Source organism: Terrapene carolina, unplaced genomic scaffold, assembly GCF_002925995.2.
Source record: "Terrapene carolina triunguis isolate 2854851 unplaced genomic scaffold, T_m_triunguis-2.0 Scaffold66, whole genome shotgun sequence".
Classification (NCBI taxonomy): domain Eukaryota; kingdom Metazoa; phylum Chordata; order Testudines; family Emydidae; genus Terrapene; species Terrapene triunguis.
In genome coordinates this window covers 24,207,265-24,228,274 of record NW_020664417.1, presented here as the reverse complement: position 1 = coordinate 24,228,274, position 21,010 = coordinate 24,207,265, and the positions used below count along the sequence as shown (strand labels likewise).

The 21,010-nt window shown below is 40.1% G+C and overlaps 1 protein-coding gene across 1 annotated transcript in view; it reads left to right on the top strand.

Annotated features, from left to right (window-relative positions):
• Positions 1-20,511, top strand: part of PLRG1 (pleiotropic regulator 1) — a 38,226-nt gene extending 17,715 nt beyond the window's left edge. Inside the window, exons 5-15 of the mRNA XM_024198242.1 lie at positions 747-840; positions 5,431-5,521; positions 5,772-5,873; positions 11,137-11,229; positions 12,055-12,204; positions 12,294-12,395; positions 13,189-13,291; positions 14,279-14,387; positions 16,183-16,322; positions 18,936-19,129; positions 20,307-20,511. Coding sequence (XP_024054010.1) covers positions 747-840; positions 5,431-5,521; positions 5,772-5,873; positions 11,137-11,229; positions 12,055-12,204; positions 12,294-12,395; positions 13,189-13,291; positions 14,279-14,387; positions 16,183-16,322; positions 18,936-19,129; positions 20,307-20,366 — 1,238 coding nt within the window. The 3' untranslated portion in view covers positions 20,367-20,511. The remainder of the gene's footprint in view (positions 1-746; positions 841-5,430; positions 5,522-5,771; positions 5,874-11,136; positions 11,230-12,054; positions 12,205-12,293; positions 12,396-13,188; positions 13,292-14,278; positions 14,388-16,182; positions 16,323-18,935; positions 19,130-20,306) is intronic.
• The last annotated feature ends 499 nt before the right edge of the window (positions 20,512-21,010 follow it).

The following is a 21,010-nucleotide window of genomic DNA, read 5'->3' as shown; positions in this document are numbered from 1 at the left end:
TACAGTTTAAATGGAATGTTTCAGAAAGTGGGCCATCTTTACTATTAATAGAATTGGAAAAGTGTAGTTTCATTATTAAAGTATATGCTGTAGGAGAAATTGAAACTGTTATTTTGGTATAGAAAAAATGAATTTAATCTGAATGCTAGTGTCCAATATTTAAAACGTTGGTTAAGAGAGGTGGAACAAATTCTCTAGCCTTGTGCAAAAGCAAAGTAAAAGCATTTTGAACAGCTATGCCTTAAGGGAAGGGGACAGAATCTCACTCCCAACCCCTAATATTGCAATTTATGGAGGGCTGATGCTTTCATAGTTCCTACACTACCCCTACAGTATCAGCCAGTGGGTTTAGAAAATCATGGGTTTTCTGGCTGTCTCTTCTGCAACTTATACAGAAACAGTCTCCACTCATGTTGGGTTCTCTGTTCCACAGTGTTTAGAGGAAGGGGTGTGCACACTGTCTCTATGTAGGTATTTCTTGTCTCTTGTAATAGAACCACACCATTTCCACTGCCAGTCAAACCCTGTATGTGCCCCTGTACAGTGTCACTGTGCAAAGGATTTGGACCAAAATGAACAATAACCTTATTTTATTTAGCTTTGTGATATTCTTATCTGTCAGCCATGTCAGTGAATGACAAAGGTTTCTTTGTTACCAAAATATTCAGTTATATGTAACAGTTCAGATACAAAAATGCATCTCTGACCGGATTAATTTGTGCTTTTTGTATACTTTCTTTTACAAGGTGTGGCTCTGACAGCAGACACCAAGATCCAGAGAATGCCCAGTGAATCAGCTGCTCAGTCCTTAGCTGTGGCACTTCCTCCTTCTCAGTCCAGGTACTGCTAAATTATTTTCTGAGACTTTTTTTTTTTATAACCTATAACCAAGTTAAAAAACATAACCTGGATTTAATGATGAAAGAACCTTTCTTCAGACAAAAACACCATAAAATTATATACTTTTCTTTTTAAATCAATAAATAAAAATACTAACATTAGCTTGGAAATTACAAATTAAGATTGCATTTTGCAATTAAACACCAAATCACTAGAAAATATGCTCATGCAAAAATTAATGTCACCCAAGCAATCTTAATTTTGCTCCAGTAGTGCCGCATATAGCAATCAGATTATAGTGTTCTTAGCCTTCCACCAAACAGGTTTTTTAAGATGAAGAATTTAATTTTTTGTGGTGGTTAGATTAATTTGTTTGGATGGAAGAGTAAAGTTATCACAGAATCCTGAATTAGCAGTGTGAGGAAGAATGTGGATGACTATAACTGCATTTGCATATATTTTGTTTTTTCCTAAGCAGAACCTTTACTTGGAATGGCCAAGCTTTTCGATGCTTGTGGGTTTTTTGAGAAAAGTACAGTGTTCTCAAGATGATTGATTGATTTTTTTTTTTATTATTATTATGGTGGTTGGGAAGACACTAACGTAGAAGGCAGTCTTTTGGTCTTAACTCTGAGCTAATTTTTTTTGCTTGCAGTAACTGATTACATATCTGTCAAAATGCCCTCTTTTTCTGCAACCTATGAGTTTTAATCCAGCACCATAAGCAGTGTTGTTCTTTTAATATACATGATTCTATGTCTGATTTGTAATTTCTCTCTCTTTTGGCCTCAATTCCCATGCAGATTCACAGTCATTTATATATTCTCTGTTCTGTACATCTCTAATCATAGTATTTGTTGAGTGTGAATAATAATCTTATTTCCAGTTTTATTGTTTGTCTTCACACATTATTGAACTTCCACACAATAGCTAATAACAATATAGCATACCCTACCTCAAGCAAAATAGTTCTGTTTTTCATTGCTGGTATCTAGTAACTTTTCATTGGACTTAATTGTTCATAAGAACAACTTCTTGATATGCTGTACAGAAATCCTTGATAACTTTTGATCTACCTTCCGACAATCAAAGCATGTGATAGTCAGACCTGGGCTTTACATTTAGTATATCTTTAAAGGGATACTTTCCACTTAAAATCACACCTTCCTGGAGTGTTTTTTTTTTTTTTTTTTTTATTTTTTTTTTTTTAAAATTAAGTGCTGAAGGCTGGAATGTCGTTGCCATGGTAACACTGGGGGGGGGGCTGTTTGGCTGTTACAAGTGCTTAGTGCAGTGGTCCCCAAACTGGGATGTGCCCCCAGGGGGTTGCAGAGGAACATTCCGGGGGACAGCATACTGGGGCCGGCTCCAGCCCCACCAGGGGACGGGGAGGGAGCACCACGCTTCCAATCCCACTCTGCCCCCTGCTCTGCCTGCAGCCCAGCTCTGCCCTCCTTCCCTCTCCACTCCCAGACCAGCTCCACCTCTGTCCTCGGCTCCCCTATCCCCAGTTCTGCCTCCAGCTCTGCCTTCAGCCCAAGCTCAGCTGCTGAGGAAGCCTTGGCTGTCCAGTAATGGAGGGGAGCTAGGACAGATTCAGTTAATGGTAAAGGGGGGGCACAACTGGAAAAGGTTGCGCACCACTGGCTTAATCCTTCTATTTGTGGAGTTCTGGTGGTGTTAGCACCAGCAGAGAATGCAGCCTGCTAATTCAGCAGACCTTGATGTTACTCATAAGATAGACCACAAGCTCAGTTCATTAGTGAAGGTGCTCGGCCAGTTTATTGTCTATTAGGGTTACCATATTTCAACACTGAAAAAAGAGGACACTCCACGGGGGCCCTGGCCCTGCCCCAACTGCGCCCCTTCCCCACCCCCGGCCCTGGCCCCACCCCAAGCCCGCCCCTTCCCCAAAGTCCCCGCCCCAACTCTGCCCCCTCCTCTGAGCACCCTGCATTCCCCCTCCTCCCTCCTGCTCTGATCTTGGTTGGGGGTTGCTAAGTGCTTCCCTACTCCCCACTTGCCCTGCAGCCTCCCTGCCCCTGCAGCCTCTGTGACCCCTGCTCCCCACTCACCCTGCACCCCTGCAGTCTCTGCGCCCCGCGCCCCCTGCCCAGGCAGCCTCTGTGACCCCTGCTCCTCACTCGCCCTGCAGCCCCTGCACCCCCCGCCCCTGAAGCCTGTGACCCCTCCTCCCCACTCGCCCTGCAGCCTCTGTGACCCCTGCTCCCCACTCGCCCTGCAGCCCCTGCGCCCCCTACCCCTGCAGCCTCTATGCCCCTGCCTGCCCTGCTCCTCCTCGCCCTGCAGCCCCTGCACCCCTCTGCCCCTGCAGCCTCTATGCCCCTGCCTTCCCTGCTCCTCCTCGCCCTGCAGCCCCTGCACCCCCTGCCACCTCTATGCCCCCGCCTGCCCTGCTCCCCCACTCACCCGGCAGCCTCTGCCTGCTGGGGGCTTCAGACGCTCGGCGGCGCGGGTCCCTGCAGCCCCGGCCGCAGCTTCCTTCCTGCTGCCGAGCACATTCCCCGGCCTGTCTGTCCCCGCTGGAAACAGCTCCCGCGGCGCCGGGTTCCGAGCTGCGCGGGGCAACGGGGCCACAGGAAGGGTCCCCCAGTGGCCAGGGGGTCCCCACCCACGAGGGAAGCCCGAGCCCCCCCATTCCCCGCCCGAGCATTGTAGCCGGGGCAGCTGGGCTGCACTGCGGACCCGGCGGATCGTGCTGGACGGACCCTGGCTTATGCCTCCCTATTTCCCCAGACATGTCCGGCTCTTTGGAAATTCCCCCCGGATGGGGATTTGAGCACCAAAAAGCCGGACATGTCCGGGGAAATCCGGATGTATGGTAACCCTATTGTCTATGAAGCATGGTCCTAGACCCCATAGGAGCTACAGGTACACTAACACATGTATGCCTGTGAAAATGGACCGGCTCAGATAGCAGCTGGAGTCTCCGCTGTCGCCTAAGCTGGACAAAGGTGCCCCTCCTATGACTTATCCTTTTGTTCATTGATACAAACAAGTTCTGTATTACACTCCCAACACAGTTAGTTACCACCCTTATCCTTGTATCTGCTAGTTCGAATTAAACATCCTTCTCCATTATCCTGTTATCCCATCCTTATCTTACGAGCGATCAGTGTGTTCCTGTACCATCTCTTAAGAATGTGTTTATGTAGCTACTTGAGAACTCTGGGTGTTCTTGTACCATCCTCTCCAGTCAGGAATGTGCTTACTTGGTTAGCCAATATCTAGTGTGTTGTTATTTTGCCAAGGCCAGGCCTACTCTAGTTCACAGCATTTGGTTCACACTGCCTAGAGCTCTAGCAAGGCCTACAAAAGTAATACCTGAGATTAATACAACAGAAAGGGTGGGTGGAGGGGTGTGTGGAATTTCCCTGTTAATTCATTCTGTTTACTTTATGTTTGACAGCACTATGTATATCACCAGTTTTGGCTGTTAGTTTGTAGTTTTTTCCCTACACAGTACCAGAGGAAAGAGCACGTTTTTGTTTTTAAGTTGTTTTAGGTTCTACACTGGCCTTAGAGTCTTCCTGACAATTTTTTTGCTTTTCCATCACATTTCCCTTTTAAAAAAAAATTTTTTTTTAATGTAGTAGATTCCAAGTGATCATTTACCTTAATTTCATTACTGACACTAAATAAGAAAATTGGCTGGCTGGCGGCTGCACTATGAACTATAGCACCAGATAGCTAGAGCTGGGGAAATTATTTTGGATCTCTTGTTCTCTGGCATGGAATGAAATCTCTCAAACTGGAACTTAGGAGATAATGGCTAATGTTTATTACAGTAGTGCCTCCTGGTGTCAGATTACTCTGTCAGCATTGGTATTGGGGGGAAAACAGTGCTGGCCTTGTGCAAAATAATGTTTGGGGCCTCTTTATACAGCTTCCACTCCTGCCTGTGTGCTTGCAAAACCCCTTATGCTGTAGTTGTTCCTCTTCTCATCACCAGTTTGTAAGAATCCACATTGTAATTCTCTCAGCTGACCTCAGACCAGATGTTAGATGTATGGCGAGCCCAAGCTGAGCAGAGATCTGCAAAGAAAAGAAGATTCTTCAATACAAATATTTTGAATGCTTTACAGATTTTAATTTAACTTTTGAGTAAGGCATATTAGAATAGACTAGAATCATAGAACTGGAAGGGACCTTGAGAGGTCATCTAGTCCAGTCCCCTGCACTCAAGGCAAGACTAAGTATTATCTAGACCATCCCTTTCAGGTGTTTGTCCAACCTGCTCTTAAAAATCCCCAATGATGGAGATTCCACAACCTCCCTAGGCAATTTATTCCAGTGTTTAACCACCCTTACAGTTAGGAAGTTTTTCCTAGTGTCCAAACTAAACCGCCCTTGTTGCAATTTAAGCTCATTGCTTCTTGTCCTATCCTCAGACGTTAAGAAGAACATTTTTCTCCTTCCTCCTTGTAAAAACCTTTTATGTACTTGAAAACTGTTATGTCCCCTCTCAGTCTTCTCTTCTCCAGACTAAACAAACCCAATTTTTTCAGTCTTCCCTCACTATTTTAAAGTGCTTCCTATTCATTGTTCAGAACTTTTTTCTCTATCCAGGTTAGAGGCAAATCGTACTGCTGCTGGTGTGGGTGATATTTACAGACATGCCGGGATTCCGGAGCGTGCACAGCCTCCTGGTTTGTCCATGGTGAGATTCTTATAATACATAACACTTCTAATATTGATGATGTAATCTTTTACCTAGTTGGGTTCAGATTCTGCAGTTAGCTCCATGCAGTAGTCCTATGCAGTCATTTTGATGGAAAGAGGCTGACCAAAATGTGAGGCCTTGAGAGGAGAGAGCATCCTCAAGGCTTTGAAAGGGGTGCAAGAAACTCCAGAGTTGAGTGGAGAGTGTTTGTCATAGAATGTAATCATAACCTTCTGTTCAATTTAAGGCTCTGATGGAAGCAGGTGGGAACAAAAATTCTGCGTTGATTGCAAAGAAAGCTCCAACAATGCCCAAACCTCAATGGCATCCACCATGGAAACTGTACAGAGTAAGTTGGAAGCGTGCAACAAAATAAAAAGGAGTATTAAATTTTCTATAGATCTACTCAAGTCCATATTTTAAAATTTTACTTATCTTACCCCAAAAAGGAATTAGTCAATTTAAAAATCAAGCCTCTGTCTGAAATGTGAGTGTACCTCCTCCCTATTCTAGGTATCACCTGAAAAGAGAAATTAGAATAAACTATTTGAGGGTTTTTTCCATTTTGTTTACTATGTACATTTGGCAGCATATTGTTTATAATTACTCATTTTCCCCTCTTGTTTTTGTGGGTCTTTCACTTTAACAGTGAGTGAAAGAAAAGAGAGAGAGAGAGAAACTTAGAGTGACTCCTGGACAGATGTAATACCTGTGTGACCGGATTCCCAGGGGAGCCAGCCAAGATCTCTCAATTAGGGTGAACTGCAAAGAATGGGGCAGACAACCCCATAGCTGTTGGCTATTTTAATACTTATATTTACCAAGTCAGTACTAAACAGCTTCTGTTATACCTTATGGTCACTCAGAAGTCCAAACCACACTTCCCTTAAAGTAACCCAGCTTCAGGCCTCCACCTAGTTACCCAAGTCAAATATGACTAAGATTAATGAAAATCTTATTCACCATATAAAATAAAAGGTTCTACCAATCCCAAAGGATTAGACACATTACCTCCCAGATTAATGAATATTCCAGATCTTACCCAAATACATGCTTATAGCCAATTCTTATTAACTAAACTAAAATTTATTAGAAAAGAGCGAGTATAGGTTAAAAGATCAGTATACATACAGACATGAGTTCAATTCTTGAGGTTCAGATACATAGCAGAGATGGGTTTCAGAGTGGTAGCTGTGTTAGTCTGTATCAGCAAAAACAATGAGGACTCCTTGTGGCACCTGAGAGACTAACAAATTTATTTGGGCATAAGCTTTCGTGGGCTAGAACCCACAAAAGCTTATGCCCAAATAAATTTGTTAATCTCTCAGGTGCCACAAGGACTCCTTGCTATAGCAAAGATGGTGAGCTTTGTAGTTGCAAAGAGTTCTTTTAAAATTTAGTCCGTAGGTTATAGTCCAATGTCCAATATCATATTCAGGGTGTTTCCAGCTCAACTGGGACCTCAATCTTGCGACTCAAACTTCCCCTGATGGAGTTTAAGCAGATCTGAGATAAAAGGGATTGGGACCCAAGAATCTTTTATACAATTTCAAGCCTTCTTTGACATGGCGGAGTCTCTCAGGGAACAATATGTAATTAGGGCGACTTTGAAGTAGGTTCATCAGCGGAACTTAGTTATACAAATTAACATAAGGCAATTGCCTGTTCCTCCACCATTCACAGGTGATTTGCTATACATTTCAAAGAGAGATGAATACAGTGATATCCCATGTTTACAATTCATTTAAATGCTAGGATGTTCTTTTGATATCTGAATTACCATAATACAGCATAGACAGGGACTGTTGATTACATTGTTGACCATTACCCATATATATATATATATATATATGTAAATACACAAAAACAGAAACATTATCTCCCCATATATCTTTAAGTGTTGAATTTGAGTAATTTATTCTGCAGGATGTTTAACCCTTTCTGGTCATATGTCACAACCTGAAACTACTTTAACTTATTTTTTAAAATTGACGAGATTTCAAATAGGCAACCCTGCAATTGCTGCTCTAACAGTGTTAACAGATCATAATGAAATAAAAGCATTAATATAATTTTTAAATACAAACACTATTGGAGAATTTTTCAATAAATCTGACCAGTTTTACCTAACATGAATACTGTCTGAACACTATTGAATTATCACTTCATTTAGAACTGCTTGACTTGTATGTGCTTGAGCTCAATCTAAATGTTGCATTAATGTTAATTGTTGCCTTAATTTTATTCTCTCACATGATACCTTGGTGATAATTGAGAAATACTAATTGGTATCTGAATACCTTGTTAAATGAGTATATGGGAAAATAAGCATGAAGGGAAAAATTCTAAAGGTATATGGTAGAAAAAACAAACTGAAAACAATGAAATCGTCCCTTTAGATATTACTTGAAGGAAAAGTTTACATAATATGAAATTCAAGAAGCTTTCAACCGTGCTCAGAGAAATGGTCTGGTTACTGAAGGAAGATCAGACTTAATTGTGAGAGACTGGAAAATCTCACTAATGCTGAGTTACCAGAGGACTATCTTATCTTGTTAGCACAGTTCATCTTGTGTATAGTGCCTTTTTATGTACACTTGATATTCTGTAAATATTTACTGAAGATTTATTATCTATGAAACCTATGGTTAATCTAAAGAAAAGTCTTTTTGAAAAACCGTTGAGCACAAAGGAATGTGTAAGAGTATGATGTAAGATTATAGCTCTGCAGCAATTAAATTATAAAAATTAAAAGGCAAATTTTATTTTTGGTGCAACAGTGTCAAAAAGGAAACAAGTGAATAGTGGTGGGGACAGTCTAATAAGGAAAACAGGACTTTAGAGAGAATTCCTGTATATAACTGAAGATGACATGGTGGAAGGCTCAGTACCATAGTCTGCCTGCAGCTCCTGCTCAGTTATGGCCCAGCACTAGCTGTTAAAACCCCAAAAGGGAGCAAGGCTGGGTCACCAGGTGCAGTGAACCCATGTGTACAGGGGAGCCTTGATTGGGTTCAGTTTGTTTTAGCACTCTGGCCCTGATTCTCCACTACCCTGAGCTGCACTCTTATATAATGGAGAGTGATAGCCACAGAAAATAGAATGTGGCTTCCAGATCCAGCGCTGCCCAGAAAATAGAGCAACAGGAGGATGAGGTTTAGTGAAGCTCCACTTCACCATACTTCCTCTCATGCCTATTCACAGAATGCCTCTGACATGCCCACAGTCTCCCCTTATGCTGGGCGGGGGGTGGGGGAAAGTGGCTTGTTTAGGAGGCAGCAGAGCCACCTCCACCAGCTTTCCACTGGTGGAAAGTTTTTCCTATGCAAGAGGAATTGGCGACTGGTGGTCTCCAGCTGTTTTAAGGCCACTTTGAACCATCGGGCCTTAGTGGACCAGAGACCAGTGGTCAAGTCCTGTCTATTATATAATATGTGTTCTATAGCTATATATGAGTAACATCTGCAAGAAACCATCACATAATTCAATGAAAAATGTTTTCTTTAGAAGACATGGCCTAAAGCTATGGTTATGGAAATGCAAATAAATATAGCCTTTCAGTTATTTTTTTCCTTCATGTTCATATAGCCTGTAATTTTACTGGAATTTTTTTTTAAACTGATTTTTAATGCTACTGTAAGGTCCTTGATTGATTACCCTGGAAACTGAAGTTCCTGCTATTTATAGAACAGGTAGCACCTGGGCAAGGGTAATGTCATTTTGTCTCACCCGACAACTGAAAGAGCCAACTTTAGGGAGGGTGTATCACAGTCTATTTGCTATGCTCTCTTGCTAGCTGTCCTAGGGATTAGCTCCGCCAGTGGGTGCGCCCTCTTCTGGTGATACCGCTCCTGCTATCGTCTCCACTTGCAGACCGACGTCACTCCAGGAACCGCAGCATCTTCTTCATGAGTTGGCCCTCCGGCCATGGGTGGTATTGGTGGTTGGGGATGGGTATCACTGTCCATAGTCCGCCACTACCCCAGTGGCTAACGGGGTGGACCCAGGCCCTCTCACTACTCCAAGTCCCAACCCAGGGACCCTGTAGATAGTGCAACAGGAGGCTGCTTCTTTACCTTCTCTCTGTCCTGCTACAATTCCCTAGGTCACTTCCCCATGGCCTTGATATCTGCTTCAGACTCACCTTGGGGCCTTCAACTGTCCAGTCTCAGCAGCCAGCCAGGAGCTCCTTCTTGCTCCCCTGTTCCCTGCCAGCAGTACTCCAGCTCTCTCAGCCTGCTAGGGGGACAGTCCTCACTTCTGACTGTCCCTGCAGCTCCTTTTATGTAAGCCTGCTGGGCCCTGATTTGGCTGCTCCTTGCAGCCTCTCTCCCATTGTCTGTTTCCCTTGCAGCCTCCCTAGGCTGCTTGGAAGACTCACCTCCACTTCTCCTCTCTAGGGTAGGGTATGGTTAATCCCTTCCACACCTGCGTGGGGTGGACACCCCATCACACACCCTTCCTCTAAAGCCTGCAGCCCTCGGGGTGGGGTATGGGTACCTCTGGCCCTGTAGCTACCTAACTTGTGCCTGCAGATCATCCTTCACTTTTTCTATTTCTCTCAACTGGAGGCACACATTTTTCTGGTCCTCCATAACATACTTGAGCCGTTAGCTTTGGGACACTAAGTCTCCTTCGGCTGTTTGCAAGGCCTTCTCAGCAGTTGCCAGTTTCTCCTGAAGCTCCTTTATTTGCCCTTCAATGCCCCCTTCATTCAGGGTCGGTGTCCCCACAGTAGCCTGCTGTGCCACTGTGTACTCCAGCTCTCTCTGCCTACTGTCACCTCTCCTTGAGCTCCCAGCTGCCCACTGACTGGCTGTCCTTACAGATCCTTTTATGTGAGCCCATTGGACCCTCGATTGGCTACTCCTTGCAGCTTCTCTCCCATTGGCTGTTTCCCTTGTAGCCTCTATAGGCCCCTTAAAGGACTCACTTTCACTCTAGGGCAGAGCACAGTTAATCCCTTCTACACCTGTGTGGGGTGGATACACCCCATCACAAATGGAATGGTAATTCATTCTCAGTTTATCAACTCATTAATTGGTGCATCAACCCAACAAGGTTGCTGGTTATGGATTGTATTTTTTTTAATGTGGACATACCTATCTGGGGAGAACTGGACTGAAATTGCCATATTTACTTCCCAGCTATGATGGTCAGTCAGCTGATGGTAACATCTTTCTGTAAATGTTGTTGAATGAATACTGGCAGTTCATGTACAACTGTATGGGAATATAGAAGAGAGGCAGCCAAGGCATGGTCCTTGCCAGAGGAATCTAAAAGGTGATCTACAATCATTTCTGACCTGATACGGATTTGAATCAGTGACCTATAGGTGAAGGTTTCTTTCCCACTACAAATCCCCTGTGTTATCCAGTTTCTCATATTTTGACACCTAAGTGTCCATTCTTCTTCTTCTGAAAATGTTGCTTCTATTTCAGTCAATATTTAACTTTATTTTCCAAATCGAATTTTAGATCTCCAATTTTATTGTGAAACATTATATTTCTTGGGCTAATACTGATGGAAATTCAGAAGTAGAGTTAACAATAATTATGTCAACAAATGTTCATTTATTTTGATTCAGAAGGCTTTTATTACTATTTCTAAAGGTTATCAGTGGACACCTGGGCTGGGTGAGATGTATTGCAGTTGAACCAGGAAATCAGTGGTTTGTTACTGGCTCTGCTGACAGAACTATAAAGGTAAGGAATGGAGGGAAGGATTGGTCCCAGTTTAACTTTACTTTTTCACTTGCTTCTTAAATGTTTTCAGCTGTTCGAAATGGTTTCTTGACTGGCATGCACAGAACAGTCAGCTATAAAACACATTTTCTTTCATTATCCGGCCACTTATCTTCTGGAGGATTACTTTCTGTGTGAGATCTGATTTTAAAAGTTAGGATTAGCATTAATGTTGAAACCTCTAGACCATTGATACTCAGAGCTCAGTGATTCAGGAGGCAAATTAGCGATCAACATTACCCAAAAGAGCCACTGTATGTGAATTCATCGTTTCATTTTTATATATATATAAATGTGTGTATATAAATTATTTATAATTATTCTCAGCAAAATACTGACCAAATATTATTTTATCAACTACAATTGGTTAATAACAGTAAAAGTATCGTAATTGGTTGCTTAAGTGTTCATGTCGCGTTCCCTGTCAGTACCCGACTGGGCCAGGGAAGCCAATGATCCAACCAGTGGACCAAATTCGATGATGAATCTTGGTCATGTGCCAGCTGAGGCATGTTGCACATATACGAAGAAGAAGAATTAAATTACACAGTCTTTTAATATTGTATGCGGCAAAGAGCCATAGGAGACGCATTAAAGAGCCTCTTGTGGCTCATGAGCCTCAGTCTGGGTATCACCGCTCTAGATCCTATGATGCCAATGAGATAAAAGTCTATATGGTAATTTAGTTCTTAAACCTTAATTATGCATGATAGATTTGCCTAGGGTATAACTATATAATGCTTTGATATCTGGCTAACTTACAAATATTTATATCTATCAATACAGATCTGGGACCTTGCTAGTGGCAAATTAAAATTGTCTTTGACGGGGCACATTAGTACTGTACGAGGGGTGATAGTAAGTGGAAGAAGTCCATACCTCTTCTCTTGTGGAGAAGATAAACAGGTGAAGTGCTGGGATCTCGAATATAATAAGGTAAGTTTAGACATCTTTGGTCAAGGCACAATGAATGAAAGATTGCCCTTTTAACTATCCAGTTAACTAAAGTCTATTTATCCATCTAGGTTATTAGGCATTACCATGGTCACCTAAGTGCAGTCTACGGTTTGGACTTGCACCCGACAATAGATGTGCTGGTAACATGTAGCAGAGATTCAACTGCACGAGTAAGTAGAACAGTGAGATTTAACTTTGTTACATGTCCACTTTTATAATTAAAAAACCTGTAAGCATAGAAAAATTAAAACATAAATAGGCAACTTGTATTATCTACATGAACTCTTTTACCAAAAATGCCATACCTTTTGTACCTTCACTTATTGCATTAAGTCCCTGCCTGAGTGAAAACCGCATGTTGAAGGTCAACACACTTGGGCTCTGACAGTCCAATGAATGAGCAAAAATTCCAGTATTGAGAGCTCTCCACCAAGACCACTCTGCCTCCAGTTTCCAGACATTTAAATCTAGGAACTTTTAACTCTTGAGCTCCTCTGCTAATTTCAAGTCCTGCAAAGGCTCATGGAGAGAGGGATTCTTTTGGTAATCAGGATCCAAACCATGTTGGTCTTTATAGATTAAAATTGAAGCCTTGAATTGTGCTCAACAGTGTATAGAGGGCTAGTGGATTCTTATATATTACTTACACCTGAGGCCACTAAGAAAGATCATTTAGACAGTTAAGAACCTTTAGTCATTAAAGTTTCTTGGCCTGAGAGAGTAGTACAGCTTTATGGTGACTGGCTTTAAATAAAGTTGTCCTGATTCCTTAGAATACATTGAATGGCAGCTTTTCCATGTTTTTTCTCCAGCTTGCACAGTTCTGTGATGAATTTATAAGTCAAAAGTATGGTAGTTTCATTCGTCAGGATTGTGACATGTAATCCATGCAATCAATGATAGGACCTAAAAAATGATGAATATACGTTTTCTTGACTAATTGAATTTACTGTGCTCTCATAGATTTGGGATGTGAGGACAAAAGCCAGCGTGCATACATTAGCGGGACACACAAATGCAGTAGCAACAGTGAAGTGTCAAGCTGCGGAACCACAGATTATTACAGGTATGGTATATGTTGTTTCCCAAATTGAATTACTCAAAACCAGCTAACTGTGCATATAACTAGTCTGTATAAGCACACGTTCATATCACTGTTACCTTCATTGATTAATACCAGTTCATCATATTTGTTTTTCCCATTTGCTGTGTCTTCTGTTAAATCAATTTGTAAGCTGTTGGAGGCAAACAAGGACCATATATTGCGATGTTTGTGCTGTGCTCTGGTCTGTTTGAAGCTAATGTAATACAAATAATACAAAAGAACTGCAACATTAATGGAAAAATAAGGTTATGTGTTTAAGTACAAGTCAGGTAATGCAGAAGTAAAGGTTCTGATAGTAACACTGCACATATACAGTATTTCCAATTATTAGTTGGCCAACTAGTAATGTGCCTAATTATATGTAGTATGTATTATTCAATGAAAACTTTACTTTATGCATTTCCGGACTCTTCTTGTGCTTAAATATTCTTAACTTTTTTTTCATTTAATATGTAAAATGATGTTTGAGTGGTTCTTTTCATGTCCATGAAATCACGCAAGGGGAATAGTCAGTGTAAGTGTAAATAATAAGAGGAAATACAAAAAAATTAAAGGGAAGAATTTCAGATTGTACAGTTAAGTGTAAAAATGATGGCGTCAACCCCAGTATATCAAAAGCCATATATGGTAAAAATTCAACTTAGTTGCATGATGACAACTTGCATTCCTTTTAGTTTCAAACTAGATAAAATAATCTTCATTCCTTCTCTTAAACATTTATAATGTTGCTGTAAAACATATTGGCTTTTAACAGTCTACTTCAGAGGTGTTTGTATATCAGTAGTTACTAAAGATCACTGTTTCTAGTGAGTATGTTTTTCAAGCACTTTTAGGATGAAAGGTCTTGTTTTAATTTATTAGCAACTTCTGTATATCTGATTTGGTTTTCCAAACAAAAGTTGGTAGTGTTTATAGTGTATATACCATTTTTGTCTTTTTAAATCACAGGAAGCCATGATACCACAATACGACTGTGGGACTTAGTGGCAGGAAAAACTCGTGTCACTTTGACAAATCACAAGAAATCTGTAAGAGCAGTTGTATTGCATCCAAGACAGTAAGTTTTCCTTGTCCTTTAGCCCTTCACAGTTTGTAACATGTGACAGGAGAAGCAAGCTAACATTAGATACCTTGTAGAACATTAGTTTTATATGTACTACTCAGCCTAGCAAATAGAGTTCAAAAATATGTACTCAACAGGAAACCATTGCAATTAAGGTATCTGAGAAGCAGTTGTTAACAGCACCGGTTCAACTCCACTGGGGTTAGCATTGTTGTGGAGCTCTAGTGTAAATTCTTAAGCACCAGCGTTAGATGACACTGTACTTACAACCAGTGGCATTAGGACTCCCAATATTGATGGAGCTGAATCTTTCTTAGAAGAAAATGGGAAGGTTTTACAAATTTTCTTTGGTATGCAAGCCCTGAGTTGAGAGTAGTTAATACCATGGTGATGGGCTGTAAGGTTTAGTATCCTGTCTCTGCATTTGCCAGTATCAGATGCTTCTAAGGCAGGTGCAAAAAAAGCCCTGTAGTAGGTAGTGATGGAATAATCTGCCCATTAGAAAATTTCTTCCCAATCTCCCTCAGTTAGAAGTGGCTTATGAATTGAAGCATAATTCCAATAAAGATTCCTAGGATACCTACCCTATTAATGATCTAGAAAAGAATGACACATGATTATGATATGGCTGCATCTGATTCCTTTTAATTTCAGTCTCCTGATTACAAAACTTTGATTACAAAACTTCAGAATCTGTGTGAAGTGAATTGGTTCCAGTTCAGCTCCGGTACTGAACATTTTACAGAGCCACCTCTCTGTTACCATTATTAGCAGTCTGAGCAGAGAAACTAAAGATGTGTTGAACACAGAGACTGAACTACCCTCTCACACCTAGAGAGCTTATGTTTGTTTGTGTCTTGTGGGATAGAAAACTTCCATCACAAGGCCTTGTCAGTTGCGCACCTTTCACAAACTCTAAATTTACTGAATCTATCCTATCCTTTATCTGGATTAATTGACCAGTAACCCCTGTTCTGGTGTGACGATTTCTGTAAAAAGTCAGTGAACTGTTTTGAGGATGCCTGATTAAAAATATTCTAAGATGCTTTTAAACTTTGCTGCCCAGATCAAATATGTGAAGACTCATTTGAAATGGGGGAATTTAAGTTATTTAAGGGTGAGTCAGCTATTCATACAAATTAGCTTTTGGAAGTTAACTGTTTCTCTGTAGAGGTGCCTTACACACTGTTGCATAGATTTAGAATGACCATCTTGGCAGTTTTTCTTGGTCTTTAATATTCTCAACAAGGAAATCTGCAAAAGTGCTCTTATCCAGTAATGTGTGATATCTTTTGAAAATGCTGTGTCTGTTACCTTTTCTGATGGTGCTTCTGTGCATGAGTATTGCCAAAATAAAAATGCAAGCCAGTTTAAATTTGGGACACTGTAAAAGCTAATGTTCATGTGTTCTTATTGAGAATTACTATTTCTTTAAAACTTTTATTATCTTCATTACACCATTAATGCATACCTGAAAACAATACCTTCCATAAGATTGTGTGGTTATGTAATCCAATTAATAAAATGAAAAACAAATGTAATGAAACATAGCAGAATTACATAACATTTGCATTATAAGAAAGTAATTTTATATAAATATAAAAGGTTGTTTTTATAAATTGGCTATTTTGGAAACATGGTAATTTAGTGATAAAGTAATTTTGGAAATAACATTCAGCATCTGCCATGTAGCTTTAGGAGTGATGTGCCACACTGAAATGAGTTATTAATAAAATGATATGATGTAATAATTTTTTAACTTTCCTTTACTGTGCTAATCTTATTCCAGTTATACATTTGCATCCGGTTCTCCAGATAACATTAAACAGTGGAAATTCCCAGATGGAAACTTCATTCAAAACCTTTCTGGTCATAATGCTATTATCAATACATTGGCTGTGAATTCCGATGGAGTGTTGGTATCAGGAGGTAAATTTAAACATCTTGATTTTTTCCTATGTGTATGCATTTAAGCCTAAATCATTAGCCAAAGATGCAGCTTAAGTAGGTGGGCTAAGTAGCCCCCGGAGAGCAAGAAGAGGAGTCCCTGTCCTCTCTCTCACTCTCCACTTGCTGCTGTGGAGTGGCTGCAGAGTCACTCTGTGGACCTTACTGTACTCTTGAGCCTGAAGCAGCCATTGCCTTTTTAACATGTTGCCTATAGGTGTGGGTTGGATTGAGCAAATCTATATAGCAGTAGATCTCCCTGGCCTACTTCTGCCTCACTCCTACCCACTTGATGCATGGTAGTGCACATGGAGCAGAGGTCTGCAAACACACATGCATCCCTGTGAAGCCCACCAGATCCTAACCCCTCACTTCATGTGCAGCAGAAGAGCATTGGTTCTGTTTCCTGAAAGCCCTTTGCATATCTTTGATATCATGGTGATAATGAAAGTTGGATAGACAGTATTTACCCCTTAACGAATACACTACAATCTACTTGGCTCAGCCTCATGTATCAAAGTCTGTCTTACTCAATATATAGATGTATGCATATATTTTAAACTGAAGAAAGTAACCACATTGCTGTATTCAAATTCCACTATTTGTTTCTCCATACATTGAATCCATATACCTTTTTTTTTGGAAATTTTACAAATGGTGTATATTATTTAATTAAATGCTGAATACTTCCTAACTAAATCTGTTACTAGTTAATTTATTAGAACATTGATTAGCTCAAGTTTTTGGTGACTTTTTTTCCCCCAATAACAAGGTTTAATCAAGTACTGTAGTGTAAATAATTTTGATGAAAATACATACTATCAAAGCTATACGTTTGTGTGTGTGTGTGTGTGTGAACTCAGGGCCGCATTCTGCAAGGTACAGTACAAACATAGTGAGAGGGTAGTGTATGACTTTAGACAGCTAACAGTCTAAATAGATGAGACAGGCAAAGGGTGGGCTAAGGGAAGTATTATCTCCTGTTTGCAGACAGAGAACTGATTGTCATCTTGCCCAGGATCACATAGGGAGCCAGAAGCAAAGTAGGAATTAAATTCAGATCTGCAGAGTCCCAGTTCAGTGCCTTAACTACAAGACCAACTTTCTTTTCACTTCTTTCTGCTCCTGCTAGCACTGAAGAACCAGCACAGCTATGGGAGAGTGAACTGAGATTCTATTCTAGTTTATGCACTACTCACAGAATTATTAACTAAGTTACAATTGCAGGGGCAAATTCTGCCTTTGGTTTCACTTGGGCAAACCTGTTGTACGCTTGTAACCAAGAGTAGAATTTAGTTCACAGAATCATGCCTGAGCCAGAAAATGCAGCTTTCCTTCCTTTAAGGATGAGTTTGTAGACAGACTGTTACTGATAAACATTTTTTTTATTTGTAAACGGAGCATGTTTGCTCTGGAAGTCATTGAGAGAAGTCACTTTTCGGAGGAGAATCATAATATTTAAACACCTAAATATTATCGTCACATTTAGTGTAGTATTAAGCATGGGGGGCGGTCAGTTTATTCTGATTGTTTGTTTTTAAATATAAATAAGTGGGCTTTCTTTTTAAATATAAATTAAATCTGTATTTGTCACCATAAATAACAGTTCATAGCCTTAAGGATTTATGCAAATTGTGTGGGTAAAAGCTTTTAAAAATGGGTTCTTTTTTATTTAATTCTAGATAATTTTGAAGGATAAATTCTGCAAGGATCTTGTAGGAGCATTTGTACTGATTTTAGTACAAAACTGGGCTGCTCTTATTCTGCAGGCAGCCCCTTTGAAATAGCTGAAGCTTATGGAGAAACTAGTTTCTTTCCACAGATCAAAATTGCTGTTCTAGTAAGAACTAAATTGTAAAGACTTCTTTAAAAAACTGGGACCTTACAAAAACAAGTTTTCTTGAAAATCAGTACACGATCTGCCACAACTTCAAAGAAACTGATGCTGAAATAAGATACATTAATGTTTAAAGTCTTTCTTTAGACATTTCAGGAAGAGTCTTTTCTGGATTCCATATCTTGCTGGCATTGGTGGTCAAATTAAGCTCTGGTTTGACTAGGTGACACATTTATCATAACTGAAACATTGCTTTGATAACGGGTCTTTCCAAATGTGGATCTCTGATCCATGAAACTACCCTTAAACTGATGCTACTGGCAGTGATATTGGCTCTAGTTTAATCTGAAAGACCTTCTATAAACTTTAAACTTATGCAAGGTCATAAATCCTGTAGTGTTTCTAATTAATTCATAATTGAATATAGAAATACCAGCCTATTTGTAATGCCATATGCTACCAAGTGGGGAATTGGAGTTCAAGATTCCAGCACCATCTATCTGTTCCCAGACAGACTAGGGAAAACTTAGATGAACTCCAGAGCGAGTTGCATCCCTCCCTCTTCGTCGGGAAGGGAACAAGGAAACCAAAAGGAAATGGGGGACCTATTGAGGTGCAATAAACTACTCTAATTGAGTGTTTTAGCTAACCAGTTCAAACCAGTGGATTTCCTCATGCATTAGTCAGAAGTTCAGAGTGCTGTTCTTACAAGGTGGCAGAAATAGATTGATTGAAATACTGTTTTTTCTCTTTTTCAGCTGATAATGGCACTATGCATCTTTGGGACTGGAGAACTGGGTATAATTTCCAGAGAGTACATGCAGCTGTACAGCCTGGTTCTTTGGACAGTGAATCAGGAATATTTGCTTGTGCGTTTGACCAGTCGGAAAGCAGATTGCTCACTGCTGAAGCTGATAAAACCATAAAAGTGTACAGAGAAGATGATACTGCGGTATGCTGAAGTGTCTTAATTGCATTTTCCTGAAGTCCACAGTTTCAAGACAAAATTAATATAAAGCATTAAATTAACAGTCAGGTTTTCTGCAGAACTGTTTTATTCAGGTTAAGGTTGCAACATTTATATCCGAAAGGTGTCTAATAATATGTGGACCGTGGCTAGCTTCTGCACTAGCGATTACCTGTTAAGTGTAGTATAGCAAGCCTGTCTAAAGGAGGTCCATCTATTCAAATACAGAATTCCCCTTGTGAAGCAGTGTGGGATATCTCATTACAAAAAGAGTGTGCATTGCAAATTGAGGCCAATGTAGTGGTGTGCCTCATTGTAATCTTCAAGACAAAGATGCAGTTTAAAATGGGTATATTAATAATCTTTATGTGATTCCTATAGAATAGTTATAAGGCAAGCAGATTGGAATCTAGTGTAGACAGCTTATTTTCGAAATACTACACTTTGTTAAAAACTGAGTACATCAGGGAATGGGATCAGTTACTGTATAGTCACTCTATATAATAAGTGTGTGTAATACATGGATTCTAATAATAATTTTTGGACTTTCTGGTCCACTAGGCACTACTATAATATAAATAATAATAGATATGAATAGGGTTATATAATGTTACTTTGCAATTACATAGTGCCCTCCATCTGAGGATTTTAAGAGTGCTTCACAAATAATGAATTAGCACCTCCATATCTCTTGGAGGTAGCTGTTTTCCCCACTTGGGGGGAAATGAGGCACAGGGGTTAAAGAACTTGCCCACGGTCGCATAGCATATCAATGGCAGAACTGAGTAGAGCCCAACTCTGCTGGCTCCCAGTCCTGTGCCCTGATCCCCAGAACATTCTTCTAAACCTGTCATTGACCTCTCATGATCTTGTTCTCCCACCCAAAAAATTCACAAAAACGAGATTCGTCCAGGACTTCCAATGGTGGGAGAGGGAGGAGGAACAAAGTTAACGAGTATGTGAAGCCACTGAGCATTCTTAAGTAAAATTCTAACTAAAGCAAATACATAAACTGTTCAGTATTATGAATATAGTGTACCTATGAAATTTATAGTATATAATGTGTAACTGATCTTTAAACCATGAACTAGTTTAGTTTACAGTTAAAAATAATTTTACTACAATTTCAGTCTTTATTTTTTGTTACCTTTTTTCCCCCCAGACTGAAGAAACTCATCCTGTCAGCTGGAAACCAGAAATTATCAAGAGAAAGCGATTTTAATGAGGCAACATCTGCATAGTTATGCTTTCATTTTGTTTTGGCTTTCCTGAGAGCATTATGTTCTGTATAGAACTGCAGAGCAGGAACTCAGCTAAAGTCATTGTTGTTTCACCTTGTTTTACAATAAATTTTGTTTCTATTAGGGTTTTGTCTTTTTTTTTTTTTTTAAATAATAATAATCCCAGGAAACCAGCTGCAGCTGTTAACTGTTTGACTTTGTTGAGCATGTATAGTTCATGAATAGGATAGACGTGCAGGTGGTTATTTTATTATATATTCATTGTGTGCAAGAGCTCTGAAGATATTTTGTTGAGCCAGTTTTTCTGGAATACTCTTGTTTGTCTCCAAGAACTAATGACAAGTTCTTGGAGTCAAACATTCTACAGGATTTTTTTTAGAGAATGAGATTTTTAGAGCAGTATTGTTTACCCCTTATTACTGTTAAATTACTCTGTCACTGAATAATAAAACCATCAATGAGGAGGCAGGACTGTATGACAATTATGTGCTTTGCTTCATGAACGTGAGCCATTGAGCATTGCCAGAGATTATACTATTTGGTGAAACTGAGTTTAAAGTAAATTTTTTTTCCCATTAGAAAAACTTTTATCTTGTACCTAAAATTTGGGTAGTAAGGTGTGAAA